The sequence below is a fragment of the Nerophis lumbriciformis genome, linkage group LG28 (genome assembly GCF_033978685.3).
Source record: "Nerophis lumbriciformis linkage group LG28, RoL_Nlum_v2.1, whole genome shotgun sequence".
NCBI lineage: Eukaryota > Metazoa > Chordata > Actinopteri > Syngnathiformes > Syngnathidae > Nerophis > Nerophis lumbriciformis.
The window spans coordinates 5,941,026-5,965,000 of NC_084575.2; the positions used below are offsets into that span (position 1 = coordinate 5,941,026).

General features: G+C 41.0%; 1 protein-coding gene and 2 non-coding genes across 3 annotated transcripts in view; 2 read left to right on the forward strand and 1 right to left on the reverse strand.

The window, feature by feature from the left end:
- The first annotated feature begins 4,364 nt into the window (after positions 1-4,364).
- The window catches only part of LOC133570667 (uncharacterized), a 26,951-nt gene continuing 7,340 nt past the window's right edge, over positions 4,365-23,975 (forward strand). The window contains exons 1-2 of the mRNA XM_072916493.1: positions 4,365-5,410; positions 14,753-14,765. Of these exons, the coding sequence (XP_072772594.1) occupies positions 4,616-5,410; positions 14,753-14,765 (808 nt within the window). The 5' untranslated portion in view covers positions 4,365-4,615. The remainder of the gene's footprint in view (positions 5,411-14,752; positions 14,766-23,975) is intronic.
- Positions 13,525-13,643, reverse strand: LOC133571189 (5S ribosomal RNA). The gene has a single exon (XR_009810345.1). It is a non-coding gene; the product is annotated as a 5S ribosomal RNA (ribosomal RNA).
- On the forward strand, positions 14,971-15,089 carry LOC133571147 (5S ribosomal RNA). Its single transcript, XR_009810304.1, has one exon. It is a non-coding gene; the product is annotated as a 5S ribosomal RNA (ribosomal RNA).

Genomic DNA, 23,975 nt, shown 5'->3' on the forward strand with positions numbered 1-23,975 from the left:
GAACACACTTACAGCATAATACATCACACACTTTCATATCGTTTCACTTTTCATCATGTCCGAAAAGGAGTAGGAAGAAGCAGAGCTTATTTAATCCTACCCTTTTCCCACTTCAGAGCGTTTACAAATATATACATCATTTACTGACCTTTTTATAGTAAAATGACATCCGTGAATGAGTAATACAACAGTTTTGTAATATATAATTAATAAAGTCAGTCATTATTAACATACTGAGATGAAGAATATCTTCATTTCAATAAGGTTGAAAGTATTTCTCATAATTCTTCTTCTTTGGACTTTGTAAGCACTATTCATGTGAACAACCTCTTAAAGTGGATCATATCAGTACAATGTTTCACTTCTTTGCTTCATCCATTCCATCATTTAATTCCACATACTGATATGCTAAAGGTTCTAAGTGTTGTACGTGCATACAAATGTTTTACATTTTATTTTCCTCTAAGATTATATTTCTCCTCTTTAGTTGAGAAGAATTGTTGTACATTCTTTGGTAGCAGGTTATAGTTTGCTTTGTACATCAATTTAGCTGTTTGCAATTTTACCAATTCATTGAACTTTAATATTTTTGATTCAATAAATAAAGTGTTTGTATGTTGTCTATATCCAACATTATGTATCAGTCTAATTGATCTTTTTTGTAACACGGTTAGTGAGTGTAGCGCACATTTGTAGTTGTTTCCCATATTTCTGCACAATAACTCAGATATGTAACACTAGTGAGCAGTAGAGAATATGAAGTCATTTTTGACCCAGGACGTGTTTTGCTTTATTATTATTTATTATTTGTATTATCTAACTTTAAGTCCTTTGTAACTTTACAAATGTGGTTTATATAAAGATGAAACAATCTTGGTCCCAGTATTGATCCCTGGGGTACACCACAACATATATCTAGCTGTGTTGACATATTTTCACCCATCTTCACATTTTGCTTCCTGTTGGTTAAAAAGCTTCTTACCCAGTTCAAGACCAACCCTCTGATGCCATATCGTTCTAGTTTTGTTATTAAAATATCATGATTAATTGTGTCAAATGCTTTAGTTAAGTCCATGAATGTGCTATTGCATTGCTCATTTCCTCTGTTATTTGGATTAATGCTATTCTTGTTGAGATATTTGCTGTGAATTCTGGTGTGTAGTTAGTAAACTGGTGTATGTCTCCATTCTTATAAATTGGTACGACTTTTGCAATTTTCATTTTGTCAGGGAATTTGCGGGTTATAAATGATACGTTGCTGATATATGTCAGAGGTTCTGAAATGTCTTCTATAACCTTTTTTATGGTTACCATATCTATTCCATGACAGTCGGTTGAGGTCTTGGATTTACAATGTTTTACAATTTTGATTATTTCTTCTTTTGTCACGTTCTTAAGAAACATGGAATTGGGATTTCTGTCTATGAGCTCACTCAAGTCCTCAACTGATCCATCATCTGCATTTGGAAATCTTTGTTCCACATTGTTTCCGATATTAACAAAGTAATCCTTAAAACGTTCAACTATTTGGTTCATATTGTCATTTTTTGTATTTCCATGTAGAAAGTACTGGGGGTAATCTTTCTTAGCAGCATTTTTAATGATCCTATTTAATAAGGTCTTAATAAGTCTTAATAAGGTTATCCAAAAAATAGTGCTCGATACCGTAGTAGAGCGCAATATATGTATGTGTGGGAAAAAAAATCACAAGACTATTTCATCTCTACAGGCCTGTTTCATGAGGGGGGGTACCCTCAATCGTCAGGAGATTTTAATGGGAGCATTCGCATACCATGGTTTATATAGGGCACAGAGTGGGTGGGTACAGGCTGGCCTAGGGGCGTGGTGATTGGCTCATGTGTTACCTAGGAGGTGTTTCCGTCTATGGCGGCATGTTGTTACAATTACGCTGCGCTTGTTGAGGGATGACAGGTCTGGACGGTAAATAATAAACAGCTTCTCTTTCAAGCATAGGTTGCATCTTTTATTACCACTATTGTAAGGTGTGCTGGATGCAAGAATTTGCCATGTTATTGAATATTCAACATTATTGTCTTTGAGGTCCCAAATGTGTTTGCTGAGTTCTGTGGTATTTCGCAGGTTTTTGTTCCTGAAAGAAGCCTTGTGATTGTTCCATCTGGTTTTGAATTCACCCTCGGTTAATCCTACATATGTGTCGGATGTGTTAATGTCCTTGCGTATTACCTTAGATTGGTAGACAACTGATGTTTGTAAGCACCCCCCGTTGAGGGGGCAATCAGGTTTCTTTCGACAGTTACATGCTTTGTTGGTTTTGGAGTCGCTCTGACTGGGGGTCGACGGCTCATTTGCAATTGTTTTGTTGTGGTTTGAGATGATTTGTCGTATATTGTTCATACAGCTGTAGCTCTATGTAATGTTGTTCTTGTTGAATACTTTTCTTAGGTTGTTGTCTTTGGGAAAGTGTTTGTCAATCAGATTGAGGAATTTGTGTCCAATGTTCGTTGAGACGTTTTTGCTGTATGGGGGGTTGTACCAGATGATGTCGTTTCGTTTTCTGTTCTTTTTTGGCTGGTTTCCTGGCGTGGGTTCATAGGTGAGGGTGAAGTTGTATCCGCTTTCATTAAGGGCTTTTTTGTACGGGGGGGTTGCTTGGTCAAATTCAGCTTTGCTAGATGACAGCATCGATAGCCTTTTATTGATTCCGGTAGGTAATTCTTTTCGTGGTGGTGGGTGGGTGGTTGCTGTCATGGTGCACGTATTGGAGTGTTGTGTTGGGTTTCGTGAATGGTTGGTAGCTGTTATTTCTCAGGTTGAAAGTGACGTCAAGGAAGTTGACGGTTTGCTTGTTGGCTTCAATCGTGATCCGTAGGCCGTTCTCTTTGAAAATTTGGCATATGCGCTTCTTGGTATTCTCGCTGCTCTTCGCCAAGGAGCAGCAAGAATACCAAGAAGCGCATATGCTCGCTGCTCCTCGCCAACAAGCAAACCGTCAACTTCCTTGACGTCACTTTCAACCTGAGAAATAACAGCTACCAACCATTCACGAAACCTAACACAACACTCCAATACGTGCACCATGACAGCAACCACCCGCCCACCACCACGAAAAGAATACCTACCGGAATCAATAAAAGGCTATCGATGCTGTCATCTAGCAAAGCTGAATTTGACCAAGCAACCCCCCCGTACAAAAAAGCCCTTGATGAAAGGGAATACAACTTCACCCTCACCTATGAACCCACGCCAGGAAACCAGCCAAAAAAGAACAGAAAACGAAACGACATCATCTGGTACAACCCCCCATACAGCAAAAACGTCTCAACGAACATTGGACACAAATTCCTCAATCTGATTGACAAACACTTTCCCAAAGACAACACCCTAAGAAAAGTATTCAACAAGAACAACATTAAATTGAGCTACAGCTGCATGAACAATATACGACAAATCATCTCAAACCACAACAAAACAATTGCAAATGAGCCGTCGACCCCCAGTCAGAGCGACTCCAAAACCAACAAAGCATGTAACTGTCGAAAGAAACCTGATTGCCCCCTCAACGGGGGGTGCTTACAAACATCAGTTGTCTACCAATCTAAGGTAATACGCAAGGACATTAACACATCCGACACATATGTAGGATTAACCGAGGGTGAATTCAAAACCAGATGGAACAATCACAAGGCTTCTTTCAGGAACAAAAACCTGTGAAATACCACAGAACTCAGCAAACACATTTGGGACCTCAAAGACAATAATGTTGAATATTCAATAACATGGCAAATTCTTGCATCCAGCACACCTTACAATAGTGGTAATAAAAGATGCAACCTATGCTTGAAAGAGAAGCTGTTTATTATTTACCGTCCAGACCTGTCATCCCTCAACAAGCGCAGCGTAATTGTAACAACATGCCGCCATAGACGGAAACACCTCCTAGGTAACACATGAGCCAATCACCACGCCCCTAGGCCAGCCTGTACCCACCCACTCTGTGCCCTATATAAACCATGGTATGCGAATGCTCCCATTAAAATCTCCTGACGATTGAGGGTACCCCCCCTCATGAAACAGGCCTGTAGAGATGAAATAGTCTTGTGATTTTTTTCCCCACACATACATATATATATATATATATATATATATATATATATATATTTGATGTGGCAAGCTACTTTTGCAGTGTAGCTTGTAGTGTAGCGTGCTACAATTCTCTGAGGATAGCTTAGCTCCATTTAATTGAGAGTAACTTGTAGCTTAGCTTACTACATTGTCCAGGTAGTTTGCCCATCACTGTCTATTTGGCCTAGCTCACATGTCAATAGTTTGAATACTGCAAACTTCAATACAGTAACACCTCATTTGTTCTGCAGACGTCCAGCGGGTGTCAGCGGGGAGTCATGAAGAGGAGTGGCACACCAGTGTGGGACAGAAGGAGCTACAGGCCCCCTCCCACATTAAAGAGGAGCAGCTTCATGATGAAGATGAAGCTCAGTCCTTACAGCTTCATCACAGTCAAAGTGAGGAGAACAGAGGGGCGGAGCTTGTAAGTCAACACATCACAGAAGCTGATGGAGAGCATTGTGAAGATATCAAGTCAGAACCAGACAGCATCTTTGCTCCACTGTCAGACATGGACCACATGATGTCACACTCTTCTGATCACAGTGACCACATCCAAAAACCTTTGGAGAGTAAAAATGACTCTAAAGGTGATACGAGACATCACACTAACAACAAACACTTTGACTGCTCTGAATGTGGGAAATCATTTAGACAGAAGAGTCATTTTACAGTACACATGAGAACACATACTGGAGAGAAACCTTTTGCTTGCTCAGCTTGTGCTAAAAGATTCAACACTAATAAGGAACTTATATTACACGTGAGAACACACACAGGTGAGAAACCTTTTACGTGCTCCGTTTGTAAGAAGAGTTTCTCCACAAAACAGTACATGACCACACACATGAGAATACATACTGGAGAGAAACCTTTTGCTTGCTCAGCTTGTGCTAAAAGATTCAACACTAAGAAGGAACTTATATTACATGTGAGAACACACACAGGTGAGAAACCTTTTACTTGCTCCGTTTGTAAGAAGAGTTTCTCCAAAAAGGAACACATGACCAGACACATGAGAACACACACAGGTGAGAAACCTTTTGCTTGCTCTGTTTGTAAGAAGAGTTTCTCCAGAAAGGCACACATGACCACACACATGAGAACACACACTGGAGAGAAACCTTTTGTTTGCTCAGCTTGTGCTAAAAGATTCAAATCTAAGAGGGAAATGATATTACACATGAGAACACACACAGGTGAGAAACCTTTTACTTGCTCTGTGTGTAAGACGAGTTTCTCCAGAAAGGAACAAATGACCACACACATGAGAACACACACTGGAGAGAAACCGTATAGTTGCACTGTGTGTGATAAGATGTTCAGGTTTAAGAATCAGGACAGTAAACACAAGTGTGTAACAGTCATGGAAGCTGCAGGGATTTAAAAACACTTAAACAGTGATTGTGCTAAATGTAGTTTAAAAACACAGCATGTATAATATGAATGTATATTTGATGTTGTATGTAGTGCTGCTCAGTCCGAATGAGACTAACCCTAACCCCTAACCCTAATAATATCAAATAAATAAATAAAAAACAATAATGATAATAATAAAACATGTGATTACTCGAAGGCTTCGATGGACATGCAAGTACCGAGACTACGATTTCCCTCGCCCGGACGCGGGTCACTGGGGCCCCCCTCTAAAGCCAGGCCCGCAGTTAGGGCACAATGGCGAGCGCCTGGTGGCCGGGCCTGTCCCCATGGGGCCCGGGAGGGCACAGCCCGAAGAGGCGATGTGGGTCCCCCCCTCCAATGGGCTCACCACACATAGCAGGGCCCATAGAGGTCGGGTGCGCTGTGAGCTGGGCGGCAGCCGAAGGCAGGGCACTTGGCGGTCCGATCCTCGGCTACATAAGCTAGCTCTTGGGACGTAAAATGTCACCTCGCTGGGGGAAAAGGAGCCTCAGCTAGTGCGCGAGGTGGAGAAGTTCCGGCTGGATATAGTCAGACTCACTTCGACGCACAGCAAGGGCTCTGGAACCAGTTCTCTCGAGAGGGGTTGGACTCTCTTCCACACTGGCGTTGCACGCAGTGAGAGGCGATGAGCTGGGGTAGCAATTCTTGTTGCCCCCCCGCTCAAAGCCTGCACGTTGGAGTTCAACCCAGTGGACGAAAGGGCAGCTTTCCTCCGCCTTCGGGTGGGGGGACGGGTCCTGACTGTTGTTTGTGCTTAAGCACCAAACGTTAGTTCAGAGTACCCACCCTTTTTGGATACACTCGAGGGAGTACTGGAAAGTGCTCCCCCGGGTGATTCCCTTGTCCTACTGGGGGACTTCAACGCTCATGTTGGCAACGACAGTGAAACCTGGAGAGGCGTGATTGGGAAGAATGGCCTCCCGGATCTGAACCCGAGTGGTGCTTTGTTATTGGACTTTTGTGCTCGTCACAGATTGTCCATAACGAACACCATGTTCAAACATAAGGGTGTCCATATGTGCACTTGGCACCAGGATACCCTAGGCCGCAGTTCCATGATCGACTTTGTCGTTGTGTCATCGTATTTGCTACCTTATGTTTTGGACACTCGGGTGAAGAGAGGGGCGGAGCTTTCTACCGATCACCACTTGGTGGTGAGCTGGCTGCGATGGTGGGGGAGGATGCTGTACAGACCTGGCAGGCCCAAACGCATTGTGAGGGTCTGCTGGGAACGTCTAGCAGAGTCTCCTGTCAGAGAGAGTTTCAATTCCCACCTCCAGAAGAACTTTGAACATGTCACGAGGGAGGTGCTGGACATTGAGTCCGAGTAGACGATGTTCCGTGCCTCTATTGTCGAGGCGGCTGATTGGAGCTGTGGCCGCAAAGTGGTTAGTGCCTGTCGTGGCAGTAATCCCAAAACCCGTTGGTGGACACCGGCGGTGAGGGATGCTGTCAAGCTGAAGAAGGAATCCTATCGGGTTCTTTTGGCACAAAGGACTCCGGAGGCAGCGGAAAGGTACCGACAGGCCAAGCGGTGTGCGGCTTCAGCGGTCGCGGAAGCAAAAACTCGGACATGGGAGGAGTTTGGAGAAGCCATGGAAAACGACTTCCGGACAGCTTCAAAGCGATTCTGGACCATCATCTGCCGCCTCAGGAAGGTGAAGCAGTGCACTATCAATACTGTGTATGGTGAGGATGGTGTTCTGCTGACCTCAACTGCGGATGTTGTGGATGAGGATGCCACCCGAACGCCTCCCTATGGAGGTGTTTCGGGAACGTCCGACTGGTAGGACGCTGCGGGGAAGACCCAGGACACGTTGGGAAGACTATCTCTCCCGGCTGGCCTGGGAACGCCTCGGGATCCTCCGGAAGTAGCTGGACGAAGTTGCTGGGGAGAGGGAATTCTGGGCTTCCCTGCTTAGGCTGCTGCCCCCGCGTCCCAACCTCGGATAAGCGGAAGAAGATGGATGGATGGATGGAAGTTGAATATGATTTTAGATTCAACAGACCTTATACAAGCATGAAACAGTTCTTTCAATAGTTTCTGAATTATAGGCTTTTGTAAACATTTCAATTAAACATATGCTTGTCTTTGTTTTATGTTTCACCTTCATATTAAAAAAATGCTACAACTGCAAATATTGCTATAAGTCTTGGTTTTCTAATAAATGTGTCCTTTTAATACTTACAAAACTGAGCATTTTTTTTTTTATCTTTCATTACACTACATAAAGCTGTTATACTCTTAGATATACAGTCCTTGAATCTTGAGTCAATCAATCAATCAATCAATGTTTATTAATATAGCCCTAAATCACAAGTGTCTCAAAGGGCTGCACAAGCCACAACGACATCATCGGTTCAGATCCCACATCAGGGCAAGGAAAAACTCAACCCAGTGGGATGACAATGAGAAACCTAAGAGAGGACCGCAGATGTGGGTGACCCCCCACCCCCCACACCCCCTCTAGAGGAGACCGGTGCAATGGACGTTGAGTGGGTCTAGCATAATATTGTGAAAATCCAGTCCATAGTGGATCTAACATAATAGTGTGAGGGTCCAGTCCATAGTGGATCTAACATAATAGTAAGAGTCCAGTCCATAGTGGGTCTAACATAATAGTGTGAGGGTCCAGTCCATAGTGGATCTAACATAATAGTAAGAGTCCAGTCCATAGTGGGGTCAGCAGGCATCCCGAGCGGAGACGGGTCAGCAGCACAGAGATGTCCCCAACCGATGCACAGGCGAGCGGTCCACCCCGGGTCCCGACTCTGGACAGCCAGCACTTCATCCATGGCCACCGGACCTGTGCCCCACCTCCACAAAGGAGAGGGGGACAGAGCATAAAATAAAGTAAATGGCAGATTAACTGGTCTAAAAAGGGGGTTTAGTTAAAGGCTACAGTATACAAATGAGTTTTAAGATGGGACTTAAATGCTTCTACTGAGGTAGCATCTCTAATTGTTACCGGGAGGGCATTCCATAGTACTGGAGCCCCAATAGAAAACGCTCTATAGCCCGCAGACTTTTTTTGGGCTCTGGGAATCACTAATAGGCCGGAGTTTTTTGAAGGCAGATTTCTTGCCGGGACATATGGTACAATACAATCGGCAAGATAGGCTGGAGCTAGACCGCGTAGTATTTTATACCTCAGTAGTAAAACCTTAAAGTCACATCTTAAGTGCACAGGAAATCAGTGCAGGTGAGCCAGTATAGGTATATATATACTGTATATATATATGTGTATATATGTATATAAAGGTGTATACATTATAGGCGTAATATGATCAAACTTTCTTGTTCTTGTCAAAAGTCTAGCAGCCGCATTTTGTACCAACTGTAATCTTTTAATGCTAGACATAGGGAGACCCCAAAATAATACGTAACAGTGTGGTGGAATTTCTGACCTATTGAACCATATTTTGTGTCTGTCACAGTCCGAAAAGAGAGCGAGGTCGAAAAGCATTAAGAATGTCTGCTCGGTTTTCTTTTTTCTATTCTGAACCATTGAAGGAGCATATGTAGGTTATAGTTGAACGAGTGGTCAGCCTGACCATTCTACAAAATGTTTTCATTGTTTATTATGGCCAAAGGATTCAAGGAGGTTGCAGAATAAACAGGTCCAAAACAACGGTACCTTGACACATGAGAGAAACACATAAATGGCCAAGTAGACCAAGTCTATGCATGATTCGCATGATTCTCCATTCATCCAACTTCTGCGGAGGACGTTGTCTGTTTGCATTGGCAATTCAATCCAACCTTGTACCAGTTGATTATGGGTAAATAAAACTTTTGTACTAAATTCACTTTTGTTGCTGTTTAAGATTCGGACCTTCCACCACATAAAATTGGCGTCACGAACAGGATGGTCTAGAACGGTTGATATCAGGACTCCCGGTATCTCAAGGCAGACAGAGTTGCATGTGCGCATCTAAAGTTAAGCAATTTCCCTTAATGTGTAAACGCTGTCTGTCTGGAGATGGTCGGGACTGGTAAGACTAAATGATGAACCTGTTTTTGATAACAGATAGGTCTAGCCAGGTTCTCCAAAAACAACCTGGAATGGGGTATGTTATGGTTGGATTGGGTTGTTATATATGTGATTATATTGTCTGTGTGTTTGTTTGAAAACTTGTGATTTCTTGTTGTAACAATTGTCAATACGTGGACTTTGGCGTGGTTTGTTTTCCCATGGTGCAAAGGATTTGGACCGGACACGGCGTGAAGGTGAATACATATTTTAATTATACTAATAAAGTGTAAACAAAAAGCGTGTTCAAGGCGGAGATAAACTTGGCTAAGAAAACAAAACTTGCACAAAGGCAGAAACTATGGACATAAAACAAATAAACACTTACTGTGATGTGAACAGGGCAGCATGGACTATGAACATGAAACAGAGTGTCAGGAGTGTGTCAATAGTGTGATGTTTCCAGGCTGACAATGGGCTTAAATAATACAGACATGATTAGTGACAGGTGCGTGAGTGCAAAACGTGAGACAGGTGAAAACTAAAGGGTTGGCATGGAAACAAACACAATGGAGCGTAAACAGAAACTGAAGAGTCCAACAACCAAACAAAACAAAACATGACTAAAACAAAACATGATCACACAGACATGACAACAATAAGGGGAACTGTTAATAGAATTGTGGTGGTTCAGGAGTGTCAAGCACAAACGATTTGAGGCAAATACATTTTTTAACTTCTTCCCCCCTCTGGCGTTGTCGGCAGAGGGGGCCTTCTTCTGCAAGTACACCAGATTAGCACAGTTTGGATACAGCTAAAGTGAAGGCCTTTTTAACTAACCGGTGGTATATTTGACTATAAAAAATTGTTGAAAGTTTGTGAATGTGCGACGCATCTGTCTTTGTGGAACTGCAGGGGTGAAAAGGCCTCATTTTAAGTGACCTTTTCAGTGACTCCGGTAAAAGAGATCGACTGAGCTGATGTTTGTCACGACGTTCTGATTAGTGTGCTGCAGTTAGACCAGGGGTCGGCAACCTTTACCACTCAAAGAGCCATTTTGACCAGTTTCACAAATTAAAGAAAACAATGGGAGCCACAAAACTCTTTTGAAATTTAAAATGAAATAACACTGCGTACAAAGTTTTTTTTTGCTTTGTGCTATGTATAAACCAGGGGTCTCAGACAGGCGGTCTGCACCTTCATATGAAAATGTAATGTTAGTGCGGCCCGCAAGTTTTATATGGACGGCACTTGACAGCGTCATACTTGCCAACCCTCCCGATTTTTCCGGGAGACTCCCGAAATTCAGGGCTACTATTCTCTCCAACGTCCGCTGATTTTCACCCAAGCAACAATAATAAGGGCTTGCCGTGATGGCACAGCATTTCACACTCTCTCCCACCTGTACAAACTGCGTGCTAGTTTATTCACATTTTGTATGCACGCCCTTATTTTTGTTGTTAGGGTGAAATTGTTAGGGTGAAAATAAATAATAAAAAAGATCGGAGAATATATACTCCAGGAGATTTCTGGGAGTGGCACTGAAATTCTGAAGTCTCCTGGGAAAATCGGGAGGGTCGGCAAGTACAAGTGATGGGATCGGCAGTTCTTTTGACTGTACTGAATCACTAGAATCAGTTCCTTTAATTGAGTCGTTCAAAAATTTTTTCACCGAATCCCCCCCCCAAAAAAATAAAAAATAAAAATAGGAGGGGGCGGGGCGTGCGTAGTACAGTACAGTGCAGACATTCGCAGGAGAAGCAGCAAATAGGGTGAACGCGAGTCCCTACACAGCTCTGTGCATGCAGTACACCAGGCAGTGAGTGACACAGTCAGCACAGTTCAGTACGTGAACCTGAATCACTTCTGCAGCAGCAGTTCTGTGTGCAGGTCGGCGAATCATGAGTCAGTCAGTAACAGCTTCCCCAGCGGCAGATCTCGGTGTGTGTCAGTTCGCCAACGACACAAGCCCTCAGCACCCAATGAACGACGCGCACAGTGACTGAACGAGAGCCTCAATGTGACGTCGTCCTCCGCGACACAGTCAGTTCTCTGTGTCAGTAGGTTCGCCAGTTCTCTTTCTGAATGAGTGACTGAGTGATTCATGTCGTTAATCCGCGGTGAACGAATCGTTTGCTCAGTCCCTCCCCCCGCCCCCATGATGAGTAGCTGGCTGCGTCGTTCGCTGTCGTCGAGGGTTCAGTGAGTCACAGAATGCGCCAGTTCCACTCATACCGGCATGGTCGCGGCGGAGCTCAATTGAACTGAGAAAGGAACGAATCAGTTCATGAAGTGATTCGGTACAGTACGTTCACTCAAAAGATTTGTTCGTTCCAACGAATCGTTCGCGAACGACACAACATTAGCAAGTAAGCCGCTGAGCCGCATCAGAATGGTCAAAGAGCCGCGGGTTGCCGACCCCTGAGTTAGACAGATGGAGATCGGGCTCCATAGAGTTGAAGCGTTGGTGAAACTGTATGGAATTGACCAAACATGATGGCTGTAGAATTGTTGGCTGATTACCAGTGATTCTACGGCGTCTTTAGGCTGGTTTCCGTGTTGGTCAGGGTGGTAACGCAGGGTCTGCTCCGCTGGACGGGTTAATCGCCGTTTTATGAGTAAGAAGTGACCTGCGTTCGTGTTATGAGACGGCCGTTCCACAAAAAGCACGCGTGTATAATTGTTTATATTGTCCGGACATTGGGGTGGGTTGTATTTTGTCAATGTGTGTGTGTGTTGGTGAATGTTGAAAAGTGTGTTGGATGTGTAGTGATTCAGTTTTATTGTTGGTACATTTATATATGCGTAGCTTAAAAATAATTGTGTATGCACCTGCGGGTCTGACTTTTTCATTTTCCCTGTCTTGAAAGAGTTCATCATTACTCCCACACACACCCGCATCCCCTCACATCCCTGCTAATCTGTAAAGGTCTGGAAATTGTCCAAAATGTGTGTGTGTATGAGAAGATAGACAAAGTTATGTTCGGAAATCATATGAGTGAATCCATCCATCCATTTATCTTCTTCCGCTTATCAGAGGTCGGGTCGCGGGGGCAGCAGCCTAGGCAGGGAAGCCCAGACTTCTCTCTCCCGAGCCATTTCGTCCAGCTCAGAGTGAATAATAAATGTTGTTTATTATTATTAGGTTCTGATATAATACAGCTGTGCTTCTGGGTGAGAAAAATAGTTGACTGTTGAGGTTGTTTTTGTCTGTGTGAGTCTGATTGTGACTGTGTGATATTATAGTTTTGTAAAAAAAAGTGTCTGAGATTTTGATTACACAAAAAAGGCTCGCTCGTTGTTGATTTTTTTGTGCACGTGTGACGCAGTAAGAAGAAGAGGCGGCTCTGTTAGGAGACATTTTGAGATAAGAGGTGTGTCGTTGTGACGTGCTGCACGTTAGACGTGGGCCGGAGAGGTGTGTCACTGTTAGCATAGCATAGGTTAACATAAATTAGATTAGCATAGGATTAGTTTAGCATTGAGCTAGGTTAGCAAAAATTAGCTTACTGAGGCCTAGTAAGGCTAGGTTAGCATTTAGCTTGGCATTACAAAATGTGAGTGGACAGCTTTCTCAGTCTGAAGAGAGTGCTGACAGGTTGTACTGTTATCAGTTATAGAGGTATTGGAAAAGAACATGATTTATTAACGCCTTTTGACATATCAGGGACATTTAATGATCACTTGACATGCAAATTCTACATATGACACCTTTAATATTGCTAAATTAACACAACACATCAGTTCAGGTAATCCCTGCATATTTACTGCTCCTGTTGTGTTCTAATTAAATTAAGTAATTCATTTATACAGCACACATTCTCATATTGTGTATTAATTATGATACATTGTTGTATTGTTATATTGCAGTAACAGTCAAACTGGTGTTCAACATATTGACGGACTCTCCGTGACTGGTGAATTTATAAAATGACATGTGTTTTTGTAAAACTGAAAGTGAAATAAAAACGATAGGTTTTTTTTGCAAGAAGTGAGAAACAGCGCCCTCTGGCGTGAGTGTAAGAGCTTACAGCACCTGGTATTCCCAGGCGGTCTCCCATCCAAGTACTAACCAGGCCCGACCCTGCTTAGCTTCCGAGATCGGACGAGAGCGGGCGTGTTCAGGGTAGTATGGCCGTAAGCCGAAAGACGAGGTAAAAACAACCTTTTTAAATGGAACTCTTACAGACGGGATGGGAGACAATTATTATTTATCTAAGAGCCTGGCGCGCATGCGTACACTAATGTGCTTTTTCTGGCTGTGTGAGGTGCAGCTCTCCATCCATTGTCTACCGCTTGTCTCTTTTGGGGTGGCAGGGGGTGCTGGAGCCTATCCCAGCTGCATTCAGATGCCACCTCATCACAGCTCTCAACACTGCTTTATGCTTAGGGACCGTCAATAAATCACTATTGTCTTGAAAAATGTATATCTGCTACATCAAAACACTGATTCATCTAAAAGAAGGTAAATAATTAGTCATACCTCCTTATTGTGCATGCCCATTATTTCATAATTCTAACATATATATATCCATGTTTTATATAAAAAAATAAGGATATTTTCCCAATAGTCTCCATGTCATACAATTTAGTAACCTAATTCCACTTATTAGTCATGCTAACCTTTTAGTGTAACGCACAACTTTTTATTTTAAAATAGGGTTTTATTAAATAAAAAAAGGTTTTTAATAAAGATCATGTGCGTGATATATCTTATACAGATAATTAGCAGCATTTTTATTAGCTCCAAATGAGAGTCAAGTTGGTTTTATGTTGGATAGTCGTAGTTGTTGCGGGAGCTAAAAATGAAACCATGGTTTTCAATATTACAAATTTATATAAAATCCAATTAAACTTACATTTTAAAACAAAAAAGTGTGAATCACAATATAAAAAACACTTCAAATATCAAGTGAATTTGGGATTTTAGGTCATATGACCTATGAAAGTGATCCTATTTTAAAATAAAAGGACTAATGTAAAGTGGAATTTGGTTACTAAGTTGCATGATGACATGGAGACTTTTAAAACAAATAATTATTGTTTACATTAAAAAAAAATATTTAAATGATAAAATCAGGAACGATATTAAAAATGTATGACTATTTATTTGACCTCCTTTTAGATGAATCAGTGTTTTGATGTAGCAGATATACATCTTCGAAGACAATAGTAATGTATTGACGGTCCCTAAGCATAAAGTAGTGTTGAGAGCGGCACCTCTCCTGCAATCTCCCCGCAGCATGAGAGAGCAGTGTGGGCACAGTGAGGGGGAGCTTCCGCTGGAGCTCCGGAGGCAAATATCCACCGTGAAAGCAACTTGACCGCCGTAGCAAAGGAAGACAATCACACAGACAGAAAAAGCACATTTGTGTACGCATGCGCGACAGACTCTTAGATAATTAGTCATTTTCTCCCATCCCGTCTGTAAGACTTCCATTTAAAAAGGTTGATTTTACCTCGTCTTTCGGCTTACGGCCATACTACCCTGAACACGCCCGATCTCGTCCGATCTCGGAAGCTAAGCAGGGTCGGGCCTGGTTAGTACTTGGATGGGAGACCGCCTGGGAATACCAGGTGCTGTAAGCTTTTACACTCACGCCAGAGGGCGCTACAAAGTGCTGAGACTACAGCTGTTGTGATTCATGTATTGCTTTAATTGCAACTATTCCAAAATAAGTGAATATATTCGGTTATTATAATAAAATTCCACTTAATATTTACAACTACAGTTGAAAGTACAAACCTTTACAACAGGATTTAAAACACAAATACCAACTAGAGCAATATTTAGATTGATTTAAAAATAATGGTGTGGTCTTTTGCAGTCAGTCAACCTCGCCCACGCCTCCTACCACTCCGTCCTGCATGAAGCTGAGGAGCCACGACTCGTCTCGCTCTGATCAGGCAACTTATCATTTAAAGGGGTCATATAAGCTACTGTTTATTTACCAAAATAAGTTGTATGTTTTTGTTTTGAAAATGTACAAGTTTATTTTTATTTTCAGAATGTTTGAAATAGTTGTACCGGGGGTGGAGGGGAAAGCGCTGGTTACTTGTTTCTCTCGCGAGATCTGACAAGACTGCGCGCGAAGCAAACAGGGCGAGGATAAAGCAAGATGGCGTCTGACGGTGAAGACGTTATTGCAGTCGTCACAGTTCAGTGTTCTTAATCTGTGCGTCCATGTACACATATATGTCCTTTATTACACTCTATTAAATAGAGTCATAATAACTGTTTGTATATTAGTCTGAGCGCACTTTGATGCTTCTCGAGCTAGCTTAGCTTGCTAGTTAGCTTAGCTTGTTAGCTGCTAACAAAGAGAGATGAAAACACATCGCTAAGCAGAGATCAAGTGTGAGTGTAAAGTGTTGTGATTGTGTGAAAATGTGCGAAAGAACCATAGCAGAGTACGAGGAGGAACTTTGTCCAACAAAAGAGGAGAAGGAGCGACAACATAAAAAACATCAAGTTGTGTTACACACAACAGGTTTGTTTACTTCTTACTCTCACATCTTTACTAACTTTAGATTTATTATTAACACTTTTCTTCAATAGATTGTCTATAGGAAGATGAATTGTCATGTGAGGATGTTCAGACACACAATATTTATGAGAGGTTGATGTTCCTCTCAGTTTGTAACAAAGTGTATCAACATGTTTACACAAAACTCACACAGTCACCGGGGGAATATTCCAGAGAGCAGGTTAAGTGCAAACTCCTGAGTATGTAAAGCTCCAGAGTTTGACCTCCAAAAATAAAAGAGAGGTAAGACAAAGTCAGAGTCAGTTACCATGGTAACTGACGCTGTAAACCTAGCCTGCTAGCTGGCAGGTTTGACAAGTTATTTATGTGTGTAAAAGCTATACTGACCTGTTATTTCCTTCATATTGGTGCAGCCATTAACCTACTACAACACCTGCTACATCCACCTACTCAGTGGCCTAGTGGTTAGAGTGTCCGCCCTGAGATCAGTAGCTTGTGTCATACCAAAGACTATAAAAATGGGAGCCATTACCTCCCTGCTTGGCACTCAGCATCAAGAGTTGGAATTGGGGGTTAAATCACCGTAAAAATGATTCCCGGGCGCGGCCACCGCTGCTGCTCACTGCTCCCCTCACCTCCCAGTGGGTGATCAAGGTTAATGGGTCAAATGCAGAGAACAATCCGGCCACACCTAGTGTGTGTGTGACAATCATTGGTACTTTAACTTTTTAATGTGGCAGTGATTGTGGAAAAAACAAAGTCTGATCTAAAGATGACATCTTGATCTCATACCATCTCAAACCAATTGACCGTTCATTATTAAGTGAATTGTCTTAAAGTCGCTTAAATTTGTCTTTAACCAAGCAACACTATTTTATCCAGTTACTCGATTAATAGAAAACATTTCCAGTAGAACACTTGATTAATGACATTTTCAATAGCCACAGTCCTATATTTCATGTATTATTTAATATTTAGCATGTAGGAGTTCAAATGTGATTTGTTTGTGTCCTGTAGACATCCATCAGCTGATTGGACACCAAGAAGAATGTCTCCCTCATCTGCAGGGGGACAGTTTCACTTCAGAGGATCCACAGCCCTCACACATGAAAGAGGAAGAGGAGGGAGAGTGTCCTGTAGGGCAGGAGGAGGATGATGTCAGCAAGTTTCCACTGACTGTTGTCTCTGTGAAGACTGAAGAGCATGAAGACAAAGCACCTGAGTCCTCACAGCTTCATCACAGTCCAAGTAAGCACAACATCCACATATCATCTAATACAATGTTTGTGACACATGTTCAACCGGGGACCACATTTATGACTAAAGATGGAGATATACTTGCTTTTTAACACCACCATTTAAAAATGAATGCTCATCAATCATCAAAAGTGTAATTGCTGGGGTGTAACCATGTGACCTAGAGGCCGTCCTCCTTACCTCACGTGGTCAAATGAAGGCAAACATTCAATATGGCTACTGTTTATTTACCTTCAGCAGCACATATTTCAGCATATTTCAAAGGTTTAGTGGTGAAGATTAGGGATGTTTACCAAGTACCATTTTTTTAGTACTGGTTCCTAATTATGTCGTCCATGAGGACCGTGAAGATTCTGGACTAGCGACACAACTATTTGTATTTTTAATTCCAGCTGACTGACGTAACTATGACACGTTGTCACATTGAGTTCAGCTGCCGCTGCTACACATTAACATCAGCTTTGAATAATGACAAATAAGGAAGCAACCACACGCAAAAGTGTGATGTGTGTGTTATTGACAAGAAGATGACATAACTGCATTTCACCTTGCACTGCGCACATATTTGACTTCTGTAAGACTTCAAATAAACAGCTGGTTTTTTTTTCTTGTTTTTTTTTCTTTATTTAACCAGGTAAAAATCCCATTGAGATCAAAGATCTCTTTTCTAAGGGAGACCTGGCCAAGAGGGCAGCAGCAAGGTTACATTAAAACAGTAAACAACACTTAAAACATTAAATGTACAACATTAAAACTTGCTGACATAACACATGTGCATACAGACAAGGTAGACTGCAATCCTTTCACAGAAGCTTTAAACTCATTCAATGTAACAAGGGTTTGAAGTTGAATATTGGATTGTAGGTTATTCCAAGCCTTCACTGCTGAAAACCTAAATGCTTTCTTGCCCAGTTCAGTTCTCACTTTGGGGACGACAAATTGCAGAACAATCATTGAAAGAAGATTGTGACTTCCTTGTTTCTTTGTTAAAAGCCAAGACAGATAAGATGGGGTCATACCCAGAATGGTTTTGTAGATGGACACGTACCAATGATTGAGGCGTCGAGCACATAAAGATGTCCAGTTAACCATTGAGTATAACACACAATGGTGAGTAAGTTAACCATTGAGTATAACACACAATGGTGAGTAAGTTAACCATTAAGAATAACACACAATGGTGAGTAAGTTAACCATTGAGTATAACACACAATGGTGAGTAAGTTAACCATTGAGTATAACACACAATGGTGAGTAAGTTAACCATTGAGTATAACACACAATGGTAAGTAGGTTAACCATTGAGTATAACACACAATGGTGAGTAAGTTAACCATTGAGTATAACACACAATGGTGAGTAAGTTGGTGATGAATCTCAGTGCCCCGTGGTACACACTATCCAGCTTGTGGAGACAACCAGCAGTAGCATTCATGTACAACACATCTCCATAGTCAATAACAGGTAAAAAGGTTGTTTCCACCAATTTCTGTTTCACAGTAAAAGAAAAGCAAGACTTGTTTCTATAATAAAATCCCAGTAAAAGTTTCAGGTTTTTTTGCAACATACTGAATGTGAATGGTCATCAATTAAAATCCTAAATATTTAAAAGCAGATACTAACACAATTTGTTGCCCATTTCTTGTTCAAATGTTCTCACACAGTGCTGATCTTACAGTTTTTGACGTGGTAAAGAACATACACTTTGTTTTCTCTGCATTTAAAAGCAGTTGAAGATAGCAAAGTTGTTCTTGTACTCTGTCAAATGCTTGTTGTAGACATTTAAAGGCCTCAGCTGGAGTGGGTGCTGTGCAGTATATGACAGTATCATCAGCGTAGGAATGGAAAGTGGAGTTCAAAATATTTTGTCCCAAGATTATTAATTAATAATGGGCCCAACACAGAACCTTGAGGGACACCCTTTTCCACTTGCAGTACGTCCGAGAAGGAACCTTCTATCTGAACAGCCTGAGTTCTACTTGTGAGGTCATTTGCAAACCATGTAACTGCTTGCTAAGAAAAACCAATAGCTGAAAGATGTTTGATTAAAATGACATGATCAACAGTATCAAATGCCTTTGAAAAGTCAATAAAGAGGGACAGACAGCACTGCTTCTTGTCAAGAGCTTCAGTTACATCATTTATAAACTTCATAGCAGCAGTAACAGTACTGTGATTTCTGCCAAAACCTGACTGAAATGGTGACAGAATAAAGTTGGTGTCCAAAAAGTATTTTATCTGTTCACTGATAAGGGATTCAAGCACTTTTGCCAGAACAGAGAGTTTAGAGATCGGTCTGTAATCATTTAGATTACAAGGGTCACCTCTTTTTAATAGGCGGATTACAAGGGCATATTGCCAATCCAAGGGGATTTCATTTGAAATTCGAGTAAAGTTAAAAATGTGAGTCAGTGGTCCAGCTATAATTTCAGCTGCCAACTTTAAAAAGAGCGGCTCCAACTTATCTGAGCCAGCTGGCTTTCTAGGTTTAAGTCGTTTTAGAGCCCTCATGACCTCTGTTGTGGTTAAGGGCATAATGTTAAAAACCTGGGTATTTTTAACGGTTCTTTCCGGAGTTAGCGGAACTTCAGTAAAGTTGTCAGAATTATAGAGAAAACCAGAGTTAATAAAATGATTATTACAATGACTACCTATTTCTCTTCTGTCACTTACTCTGACACCATCAACAAGTATACTAGGTGGGAGATTGACTGAATTACAGCAGGCGGACAAAGATTTGATGATTTTCCAAAACTTCTTTGGGTGTTTGAGGTTTTCAGTTGTTGTGGAGAAATGCAATTCTAATTTTGACTTTCCGAAGGAGAGAGGTAAATGGTTTTCTTAATTTTCTAAAATTCAACCAATCTGCTTCTAACCCTGACTTGCGTGCCCTGGCCCAAGCAGCATTACGCTCATGCAATACATCTGACAGGTCCGATGTAAACCACTGATTGTCACGTCCTTTAACTCTACATTTTCTAAAAGGGGAATGTTTGTTCACTATACTCAAGAAGTTTTCGTGAAAATATTTGCAAGCCAGTTCAACATTATCAAAAAGAGCAATTCTATCCCAATTAAAAAGATGCAAGTCGTGTAAAAATGCTTGCGTCTCAAATAATTTCATATTATGTTTTTCAAGAAGACGAGGCTTGTTTTTAGGGATCCTTGTGTCTCGCACTACTGCAATCACACAATGATCACTCACATCATTAGGGAAAACACCAGATGCAACACATTTAAAGGGCATATTTGTTAGAATTAAGTCAATGAGTGTAGCTTTTTGAGGGCATTTAGGATTAGGTCTTGTAGCTGAGTTAATTAATTGTGTTAAATTTAGAGATTCACACTGTGCTTTCAAAGAGTCAGACACAGATGTGAGCCAGTCCCAGTTCAAATCACTATTTCCTTGTATTTCAGTTGAGACAGAAGCTTCACAAAAGTAGATAGGTAATTATTAGGGGCAGATGGAGGCCTATAACAACCCACTACCATAATGTGGTGATTTCTAGCTAATTCAATTTCAAGTGCTAACAGTTCATGTTCTTTACTTACTGATTCAGAGAGCACTAATTTAACATCAAACCTCTGCTTAATATATATGGCCACTTTACCACCTTTTCTTTGTCGGTCAGTACGATAGACATTATAGCCATGAATGTAAATATCTTTATCAAGCACAGATTGTATAAGCCAAGTTTCAGATAAGACTACAATATCAACATTTGTTGAGTTTATCCAGATCTTTATCATATCCAGTTCAGGGAGTAAACTCCGAACATTGATTTGAATAATCCCAAGACCAGATCTAATTTTAAAATCCGCAGGTGTAAAACATTGTGTAGGTGTATCAGGGCCTGGATTAGTCTCAACATTTCCTGAGAGCAATTACAATAATATAACTAAACATTTGCGCTTAAAGTTACCATCTTTTGAGTCGGTCTTTAATCTGTGAAAGTAAGTAGGTAGGCAGGTCGATGGTGGAAGGCTAGCAGGCAGGTCGATGGTGGAAGGCTAGCAGGCAGGTCGATGGTGGAAGGCTAGTGGCGCGGTTGCTAGAGTGGCCGTGCCTGAGGGTTCCTGGTTCAATCCCCACCTTCTACCAACCTAGTCACGTCTGTTGTGTCCTTGAGCAGGGCACTTCACCCTTGCTCCTGATGGGTCGTGGTAAGCGCCTTGCATGGCAGATCCCGCCATTAGTGTGTGAATGAGTGAATGAGACGGGATGAATTTGCTAAGTACAAAAATGAGTCGAAATTTTTGAATGAAAGAAACTGCTGTCCTAAATGTGTCCTCTAGATGTCGCAATAGCAATTCTTTGTATCTTTGTAGATGATGCTACATATGTAAAACACAACTAAAACACACGATGTTAGCGCACCAGTCGGGGAAAATGAGCAAACTACTTCAATAACATCCTGTAATTTGATTTTGATATTATTTATTTATCTTGATAGATTGAAAATGAACACCAATGAGTTGACTGATGAACATTATCCCATAATTGATTCTGAAAGTGTAAAAAAGGACAACTAAAGATAGAATACTATTGTATGCAAAAAAAAAAAAAACATGATTTGTACATTTTCAGAATGTGTTTGTTCTATTTTTAAACAAAGAAAACAATCTGCAGTTGTCTTTATTTTTACGTTATCTCGCCCTAATTTTACCAGTCCGGCCAAATTGGAGTAGATCTTCCTCCATGTGGCCCCCCATCTAAAATTATTTTAAACACCACTGGCCGAGTTGTTCCTGCGAAAAGCAGATACAAGAAAAAAATCTAATTGTGAAACGGAATATATCCCTAAAAATTTGTTGAGTAATATCAAGGATTATTCGTCGGTGGCGTTCCCAGACATGCGGAACTATCTTGAGTTCCAGACGTCATTCTACACCACAAATTATGGTTAAGTTTAGAGATAAAGTTTAGGTGTCATAGACCGTATACAGAATAAAATATTTACACACTTTATATCAGTGAGTGTAAAGTTAAGAATGCCTCAATCAATGCTGCATTGTACTTATAAAAAAAAACTTGCTCCTCATCAAATTTCCAAGTCTGTTTTTGTACTCACTTTTGAATGAATTTTAGTGGCTGGGACAAAAGGAAGTATTTCCCGTGTTTTTATTGGTTGTTTTGTTACACTCTTTTAACACAACACACGAAAGAACACAAATAATGTCATTGTGTTAACAGTGTCAGTCCAAAACTATTTCTATTCTCTCTTTATCTTAATTGCTTATTTACCCAACAGACGTTCAACAGCCCCTTCACATTAAAGAGGAAGAGGATTATCCACAGCCCACCTACATTAAAGAGGAAAAGGATGATCCACAGCCCACCCACATTAAAGAGGAAGAGGAGGATCCACACATGAAAGCGGAAGAGGAGGGAGAGTGTCCTGTAGGGCAGGAGGAGGATGATGTCAGCAAGTTTCCACTGACTGTTGTCTCTGTGAAGACTGAAGAGCATGAAGACAAAGCACCTGAGTCCTCACAGCTTCATCACAGTCCAAGTAAGCACATATCATTTTATTCTCAGGGCATTCAATCCATCACAACTGGACTGTTCACTTTGTCTTAGAAGACTCATCCAAGTAGGCTTCATCACTTCATGCTCATACACTTCAAGTCTTAATTCTAATCCTTGGAATTTAGAGGGGAACTGCACTTTTTGGGGGAATTTTTCTATCGTTCACAATCATTATAAAAGACATGATGGTGGATAAATTAAAAAAATAAAATAAAATTCGTATTCTAAATAGGGCTGGGCGATATGGCCTTTTATTAATATGTGGATATGTTTAGGCCATGTCACGATACACCATATATATGTGGATATGTTTAGGCCATGTCACGATACACCATATATATGTGGATATGTTTAGGCCATGTCACGATACACCATGTATATGTGGATATGTTTAGGCCATGTCACGATACACCATATATATGTGGATATGTTTAGGCCATGTCACGATACACCATATATATGTGGATATGTTTAGGCCATGTCACGATACACCATATATATGTGGATATGTTTAGGCCATGTCACGATACACCATATATATGTGGATATGTTTAGTCCATGTCACGATACACCATATATATATGTGGATATTTTGCCTTAGCCTTGAATGAACACTTGATGCATATAATGACAGCAGTATGATGATTCTATGTGTCTACATTAAAACATTCTTCTTCATACTGCATTAATATATGCTACTTTTAAACTTTCATGCAGAGAAGGAAATCACAACTAAGTCAGATTAACATAAGTGTATTTATTAAACAGTTATTAAGCAGTGGCACAAACATTCATGTCATTTCCAAAACAGAAAGTGCAAGATTGTCAGAGACATTTTAAAACACGCTATTAGTGCACTTTTGTGCATGATGTCACTAAGATGACATATCAAAACAACACTAAATTAAAGTGCACTTTTTGTACAGAACGCCACTACAATAGTTTAAAACAATTAAAGTGCACTTTTGTGCATGATGTCAAGATATTTCAATATCTTTCAAATAAAAATGAGCTGCATAATAGGAAATCAAATAGTGTACAAACCCCGTTTCCATATGAGTTGGGAAATGGTGTTAGATGTAAATATAAACGGAATACAATGATTTGCAAATCATTTTCAACCCATATTCAGTTGAATATGCTACAAAGACAACATATTTGATGTTCAAACTGATAAACGTTTTTTTTGCAAATAATCAT